The sequence below is a fragment of the Mizuhopecten yessoensis genome, unplaced genomic scaffold (genome assembly GCF_002113885.1).
Source record: "Mizuhopecten yessoensis strain PY_sf001 unplaced genomic scaffold, ASM211388v2 scaffold2671, whole genome shotgun sequence".
Taxonomy (NCBI): Eukaryota; Metazoa; Mollusca; class Bivalvia; order Pectinida; family Pectinidae; genus Mizuhopecten; species Mizuhopecten yessoensis.
This window is the reverse complement of record NW_018404662.1, coordinates 188,366-197,353: the sequence shown is the minus strand read 5'-3', so window position 1 is coordinate 197,353 and position 8,988 is coordinate 188,366. Positions and strand designations below refer to the sequence as shown.

Sequence of the window (8,988 nt, the reverse complement as noted above, 5' to 3'; positions counted from 1 at the left end):
AATGAACTTTAAAGACTTGACTTACATGTTTATATTTCGAGTTAGCGGCGTTACAATTTGAACCATTTTCTGTCAATTATCATAATATTGTACATCCTATTACAAGAACGTTTTTTGTGAAATCGAAAACATTAACTGATGCCAAATTCACATGATATTATATCAATTATAACATTATCGATAAAATCACATGCATATATAGACAACATTGTGATTACTCATCATTAATGAAGTCTCGTTTTCTTCACCTTAGTAAACATCCGACGTATCGCCAAAAACTGAACTCGACGAGAGACGTCGTGTGGTTAAAATCAACAAATCATCACAACCATAGTGTAAATATATAGGAAAATTATCGCAATATAACCATGATATGTGTCCTCGTCTGTTGATTTCCCACTTAAGTACACAACACGATCTCTTTTGAATATATCTATATTTAGCCACCATGGTATACTACAGGAGATGTTATCATTATCCAGTTTTCTATTTAGTTTCATATTGGCGTAGTGTTAAATTAGCCGTTTCATATACATTTTACAACCCTGATGAAACCACTTCCGCCAAATAGATATGCAACGATAACTACACACAGGTTAAAACTTCGCCTACGCAGCCTCTAAAACCGGGTATGATTTTATCATATGTATAAATATATATATACATGTAATGTAAACAGTATTATATAGGTCAATGTTACCGCATATCCTCAAATATATAAATTCATTCAATTTTTATTTTTTTCATTTTCCCACTTCTTGGCTATTTATATATATATATCTATGATTATTTTTTACAATCACAGAGTGCTTAAACAGTTACATGACAGTCACCTGTGTGTGTGTGTGTGGGGGNTGAGTGTGTATGAGTATGTGTGTGGGTGTGGGTGTGTGTGTATTAAGTTTATCCTATGTAGCATGGACATTCCTTTTTTTCCGCATTAACTCATTTCAGGTAATGAACGTTTGATAAAAGAAACCTTATTTTAATTGCTTTTAAAATTAGTTCTATGAGCATTAAGTTGCAGTCGTCTTTACTCCTTAATTTCATTAGTTGTTTAATTTTCATTAAAGGATTATTAATTTAAATATTTAATTTCTGATCAAATTATTTATTTACAGATTTTACTGTATACTCATTTAAAACCATTATCTTTTTCTTAAAAAACTTCACTTCAATCATTGACCATTAAAGTTAAGGAAAAAAATATTGACCATTGACATTTGCAGTCATTTGTATGCTACAATAGTAGGTTTTAATATGATATTTATCATGTCAATCATCAATAATTTTACAAGATATTACATTTTCAGCCGCATATGTTATTGACGTATTTCAACAAGTTCATGGGGTATTGATGTTAATCTAATGCATTTTAATTATTCATGCTATCGACTGAGTTTGTTTGTGTTTTACGTCCTAATTTTTACATTTGTGTTGCAGTGCCTCTAGATATAGATTCAATAAAAGCAAGTGTGTAGTAATATTAACAGTACTACATGTACCGTTACATGACCTCTGACCCCCTAAAACACACACGCACACAAACAAACCAAAACAAAGCGACATTGTTTATCAACGGTTAAAATACATGTAAATATATTTTAATAATCCTTTTTTTATATTATCAACAAGAAGTCACCCTAAAATTTAAGTCCGCGTATTCAGCGTCTAAAATACGTCGTGTGCTAACTCTAGCCACAGACATTAGTAACGAACCCCTGTGCTCCAGCTAATGTCTGACAGCGACATCGCGGACGTGTCCCTAGAATATGGAATGACTGTAGTTGTCGGGCCATCGAAGCGTGTCTGTTATAAGATCCTATAACAGGTCCTTTTCAACAGAACAGAATAATTCACTGTCCTCTAGAATATACACCAGCGTTCGTTGCAAGTGGCAAAGCAGGTGAAATCGTCCCGGCTCGTCGGCCAGTCCCCTCATCGATAGTAACACATGCCGAATGCTCAAACAAACGATGAGCTAGTCCTGTTTACACAGTCGATCGAATCAAGAATTCAGCCAACAGCATCTTTAAAATCGTCAACTGGTTTCTTAGGAAACTCCACATTTCACGGATGCATTTTCTATTTCGTTGAAAGTCGAACCGCTTCGTGACCTGATGAGCGTAGCCGCTGCACAATCGTTTTTTGACGGTCAGCTAGTCCGCGAACACGGAATAAATTTCTGACTTTTTGCAACTAAAATATTTTACTAGGTATTGTTGTTTTAAATTTAGATCTATTCTCAATTTTTAAGATAATCAATGCTTGTTAAACATGCTGGTAATAAAAGTTAAATTATAAAAAAAAATATGCAAAGTGGAACTATTTGTTTATTAATTACTCAACTGTGTATTTCGTCACCGTTGACAACGCATCATTTTTCCCGTGAAAAAGGCTGTTCAATTAATGTTGTTTTCATGACGGTGTTTTGCTTTTTAACGTAAAATGGAACTATTTTTTTCTTAATTTCAAATAATAAAAGTGGATGTAATAGAATGTCAATATAAGGTTTGAAATGCATCTTTTTAACATTTATGAGGGTCTGCCACACAGTTCCGTTTAAACATATTCCATGATGCGCGTTAGCGCATCTTGAAGAATATGTTTAAACGGAACTGTGTTGCATACCCTCATAAATGTTAAAAAGATGCATTTCAAACCTTAATTAATGATATGGTCATTTAAGAACGTGTCAGGTGTTGGTGGTGGAGGAAAGCCGGAGTTCCCGGAAAAAAACCCATCGACTTACGGCCAGTACCTGGCGACTGCCCAACGTAGGTCTCGAACCCGCGACGCAGTAGTGGAGGCCTAGTGGTAACAGCATGTCAGACGCCTACTTGGTCACCGCAGCCCCTTGAATATCGACTGGGAACGACGATGGCTGGTGAGAACAAAGGTTGACTGATGACCAAAGACTTGCAAATCATCTTCTAAAACTTAAGATGGTTGGAATATCCAGTGTGAAAGAAGATGACTGGATTATCTAATGAGATCGAAGGAGACTGGATTATCTACAGAGATCGAAGGAGACTGGATTATCCAATGAGATCGAAGGAGACTGGATTGTCTAATGAGATCGAAGGAGACTAGATTATCTACAGAGATCGAAGGAGACTTGATTATCTAATGAGATCGAAGGAGACTGGATTGTCTAATTAGATCGAAGGAGACTTGATTATCTAATGAGATCGAAGGAGACTGGATTTTCTAATGAGATCGAAGGAGACAGGATTATCTAATGAGATCGAAGGAGACTGGATTGTCTAATGAGATCGAAGGAAACTGGATTATCTACAGAGAATGAATATGTGACTGACTGAATTATCGAAGCTCCATTTAATTTTTAATTTCCAATCATCTACTTATCATCTTACACCCGATATCAGCTCGGGCTTCCTTTATCTGACACGCCAGCTTTCGACTATATTAAAAGGAGCATCATATGATTATTTAAATTATTAGATTAAATTATAATGAAAATAGGATTTAGCAGTTGTATCGCTTACTTTTATTATTTATTTGATAATATCAACTTGTTTATATGTGTTTGTATGTGTTCTAATGTCTGTGTTTATGCTTGTACCACTGTTTGTTACTGTGTTTGGAGAGGGCTTAAATAGGCTCTGCCTGATGCCCACTCCATTTGTCTTTTGACAACAAAATGTATTGAAATCAATCATGTTTGCGTTGTCGCGGCAAAACACATAACTTGGTGGTTTTTTTCTCAATTGACGAAACATGTTTTTCTATTTCCATTTGTTATTAGAATATAATAACAAGCAGTTTATATAATTGCCTAGTGTGACCACAGTTTTCATTGCAGCTATATACAGTTACATTGATATACGAAGCACCAAACTGAAGATGTGGTGACATAATTGACATTAAATGTCAATGAAACATAGATTAAACTTACATTGTTTGCAAATGGCATGTACTAGTTTTACCATTCAATCTTGAACAAATATTTTGCTGCTTACATTCCTTTGGTTTTCAAACCTAGAGAGAGTTTTGCAGATCGTGTTGAGATTTGAGTCAGAAAAACCAAAGACGCTTGTAGTTAGTTGAAACAATTTTATTGCCAAACTCTGGGCACGGGTAAGGCTTAAGTTATAACAACGTATCAGCGCCTTCTCCCAACATACATTTACAACACGATATTGGAAACAGACATATAATCAAATACATACAATCTGAACTCGAAGAAATATTGCTGCATTCGATGAATTTTTGCACATATCTAAAAAGGCTGACATGAAAGTCTATGGTTAGCTTTGGATTTTCAAGCAAATCAAACAATTAAAAAAACAACATTCAAAGTGATAATACCCTGCACCAGAATATGCCTGCCATTTGTAAAAAGTTAGCACTCTAAACAATAAAGACATGTTATCACAGCCCTGTAATAATACAGACAGATTCTCTTTAGGCCTTTTCTATTTTATCGCAGACTCAAATCATATAGCTTGCACATCTCTCTTCCAACAACCGTTCTGACATATATTCATTGACCTTAAGTTAGAAAGTGAATGTCTGTCATCTTTATTTTGAACAATAGCATAATGGCATAGCATGGATATTTTTTTGGTGTTATTTGGATAAAACCCTGTTAATGGAAAAATGTTAAAGAACATTTTTCGGTTGGGGGAATCTTAAAATTTTGGTGACTGATCTGCCTGAAGCCTTGCTGAGCTTCAGTATCTTTGGAACATTGTCCTAAGTACATCTAGTACTTGATTAAAATTATTTTTAGCAACCCCACTTAATCTAGCAAATGTTTTTGGTTATAATTGGTTATAAGAATAGGACTTTTGATTGCTTTTCTGCTAATTTTCTTTTCTAACAGAAACACGGTGCTGACCAGAAAACCATTGTTACTATTTACTTTAAAACTCGCTATTTAGAACGTCAATATACGGATTGTAAGATTTCGGTTTAAAAAGAAATAAAATTAATCCCCTTTATTTAGATATGCATTTAAAGATTATTTCATTACCAGTGAAATTTGACTCAAAAACCTAAGTGCTGGAATTTGGTTATATTTTTATAAACCCTCCCGTTGGCAGGCAACCTGTCACCAAAAACGACAATAAAAACCTGTAAGATGAATTAAAGATTGTTAGTGAGTCTGATTTTAAGTAACATATCTATACACTTTCTAAGCTAAGTTAACTATATGGTATTACTAACTACTTTGGATTACGTCACGCGTGCTATGGACATGCTAAAATCTGAAGCTGTAAAAATGAAAATGTCCGAACTTGCACAAAACTAAAACGTTTAGGCTTAAATATGGTTCTGTTAAGATACAGGAGGTGAAATATATTAACTGCCATGAGGGCAACTCTGAAAAGATTCCAAAATTACAACCTACGGAACCGAAATCACACTAGTAGCGAAATGACTTAGCTTTCGAGTCAAGACTGAAAAATCCGGATACTTATTTCTGGAATTTGCATGCGAACTTGATATCCACCATTAATTTTACGCCAAAACATAGTTTAAAAAAATGGTTATAGTTAAAACAGGAACGATACAACTGTTATATACACTTATAAAAAGCCATAACAGTAGATAAATACACTATCAACAACGCACCTTTCCCACTCTCCATACATCCCGTGTTCACTAGCAGGACTTACTATCTGTTAACAATGATAGTTACGTCTATACCGAACATTCCCTGGTATAGCTAAATATGAATTGGTTTATAATTATCGAAATAAAGTAACAGTCAGTGAAAAATGTTATTCTGTTACCAATGGAGGTTCCGGTGTTGTTGTTAAGGGCTTCAGCCCACGACTAGTTACATTATAGTGTAGTGTATAGCAGTACCTTAAACGTATTTAGTAGACAGTTTGGCCCGCGGAAAATTGCTGACCACCTCCATACAGCTGTTGTCCACCGTTGTATTGTCCAAGTCCAGCGCCATACATCTGAGAACCGGCGTACTGACCAGCGCCATACATCTGGGAACCTGCGCCATACATCTGAGAACCTGCGCCATACATCTGGGAACCTGCGCCATACATCTGGGAACCTCCGTACTGACCACCTCCGTATATTTGAGAACCTGCGTATTGACCACCTCCATATACTTGAGAACCTGCGTATTGACCACCTCCATACAACTGGGAACCTCCGTACTGACCACCAGTGCTATAAACCGTGGGGTATTCCTGTATCATCATACCGCCTTTTCCGTGTCCTCCTTTGTGCTTCCAGCAGCGACCTACAATACAAATAACGTTTTAGAACCTCACTATCTTTATAGGAAACGTATTGTCCTGTCTTCTTAACCGTTGTTATTGATATATGGCATATTGTTTTTCTTTTTACACAATCATTCCATTTACTAGATAAAATCGACCCTAATGATTTAGACTGGCCAGCTATTTATATGCATAATTAAACAAGATATTTCAGTGAAGTGTATGAGCATATTACGTTTAAGCCAAAATATTTTATAAACAATGCGGGTTAAATAACAGATACTGTATACCGGGAAAATTTCGCTGCTGTTTAATTTTCGCCTTTTCGCCCTCCGTAATGGGGGCGAATTTATCATTACAGCCAATATAAGTAATTGTGAAGGGCGACATTAACACTGGGCGAAAATCAATATCATTTTCATAGGGCGAAGGTTTGACTGGGCAAAAAATTCCCAGTATACAGTTGCTAAGCAAATGGGAAAATATTTGGATCCAAATTGAGTACTTATTATAAAATGCTTCATATATACTAAACAATGAGATGGTAAAGTGGAATTTCTTCAAAATGCATAAATATCTCATACCAGTTTAGTTGTTGTAAATAATCGTTGCATTAACACATTTTATAGACAAACTTATAGCCGGATCTGCCCGAAACATACCAGGGATTTGTATAATTATGCTCTACTCATCGAACTTTGAACCGTTCAAACTGACTAGACAACAAATATGAAATAATATTAATAACTGCAATTTAATTATCTTAGTCACAACAACAAGAAATAAATGATGCCGACGATGATCTGTGTACATACCTGCTCCCTTGACAATAGGGTATGCCCCGTGACCGCCAAAGTGACCGCCACTTACGTAGCTAGCACCTCCGACGAATCCGTCATGATCTCCGGTGAAAAAACCGTCGTCAAAATCGGCAGACACAGCCGCTAGGACGACGACGAGGGCAACGACGGAATATTTCATCATGATGAGCTGTAAAACAAAACCCTTTTATAGAGGTATCGTTAAGGGTCCGTGCAATGTACATATTATGTTTTCGTTAAAATAAAATACAGTTTAATAAAAAAAAAAAAAATAGTCTAACAAAGCTGTTTGATAGGTTGAACAGACGGAGTAAGGATACACCGTTGAAAGTATAACAGATTGTAAATACGTGCAGTACCAACGTTCGACGCCTTTTTTCAACAATTGTTATACATGTATAAAGGCTGAAGGAATAGAACACTACACTCTCGTGACCTTCTTGTGAATGATAATATAAGTACCGATAGGTGTCTAGTTCAGCGTACAACTAACATGGAGTCCTATAACACTATCAGTACGGGCACCTGCCGTGTTAGCACCGAGCTGTACACTTACGTGTTAGTCTGGAAGATGGACACTTTCTCCCTGGACTGCCGGATATTATATAGGAGTCTGTATTACAACACTCTGTGTAACGCACCAGGAAGTGGCGGGAAAGCCTAGCTCGTGTTCTAGTGGTAGTACCAGTGCCGGAAGAGTTCGCGTACGTAACGATCCCAGGTGTCGGTTGCATCACTGACCAGTAGTAAGGTATTCTTAGGACCAGTCGGTCAGTAAGGTAATGATACATAAAATAAAAAGGGAAAAATAAATGTACGAAATATATTTCAGAAAAAGTGAGAAACACAACCTAAAATACCTTAAATATGGAAGTGTGCAAATAAAAGACATATCAAAATTAAATATTGCGAAATATGGTTATAATTCACAACATCAGGTATGTAATATACCTGACCTGGGGTGGACCATGGGCTGTGACAAATACGACAGTGTCTGAGTTTCAAGTCTAAAACCAATTTTTCGACATATTTCATATCACTTCATAATTATAAAGACTCAAATTACAAAATCCAAATAATTGGTCTATTATTGAAAGTATTGAAAACATTTCTTTTACACAGGGAAGCCACATTGTTTTTATAAATAAACATGTAGAACATATACCATACTAAAACCTCTTTTAATATATATTATTACCTTTTCTGAATGTTGAATATTTTCAGTTTAAACTTTATTTTATTGATGTTAAATTACAATAGTACATGGTTATAAATACAGAAAAGGATCTAGAAACAAGTACATAGCACTTATGTAAATCCGTCTCCTTATAGACATAACAGCAGCTATGGATCAGTACTGCCAATGTTATAATTCATATAATAAATACATATATATATAAAGTATAACATGTGCAGGGAAAAGAAAGAGAAAGCGTGCAAGGATTTATAGTGGGATGGGGATGATGTTTGATGGGGAAGCGATGGGCATCAAAACTGCCTTGAGAGAACAAACGCTGATTGCATGAATACAAACGATATTTGACGAAAGAGCACTGTGTCTGTTCATGTTGTGGAATGTTTATGTAGTATGTTATGAAAACAAATTAAAACTACAAATGCAATTCCTAACTGGCACTAATGATCTGTAACACTCTACGCAGACCAATGCGATATTCAAGTAATTGCAAGTATCACCACAACAAACATGATTACTGATATGAATGAAGTTAAATTTTCTTTAAAAACGTCTAGACTGAATGATGAAGTTTTGAAAACAGTCAAAAATAGTTTAATTTAAGTGAATTGGTAGTTCGGGTCTACCATAAAGTAAAAAGCTTACATTATAGTTAGGAGGTAGGCGACTAAAACATTGGATTCTCAGCTGCTGGTAGTTAGGACATTGGTGGAGGAAATGTTCTGTAGTTTCAGTAGAAAAATTACATGAGCACATG

The 8,988-nt window shown here is 35.6% G+C and overlaps 1 protein-coding gene across 1 annotated transcript; it reads right to left on the bottom strand.

The window, feature by feature from the left end:
- Window positions 1–4,062: 4,062 nt before the first annotated feature.
- Window positions 4,063–7,593, bottom strand: LOC110446268 (glycine-rich cell wall structural protein 1.8-like). The gene is made up of 3 exons (XM_021491327.1): window positions 7,530–7,593; window positions 7,031–7,205; window positions 4,063–6,235 (listed from the first exon to the last, which is right to left on the bottom strand). Exons 2-3 carry the CDS (start codon window positions 7,197–7,199, stop codon window positions 5,850–5,852), a joined length of 555 nt encoding a protein of 184 aa, XP_021347002.1. The 5' UTR covers window positions 7,200–7,205; window positions 7,530–7,593; the 3' UTR covers window positions 4,063–5,849.
- Between the last annotated feature and the right edge of the window lie 1,395 nt (window positions 7,594–8,988).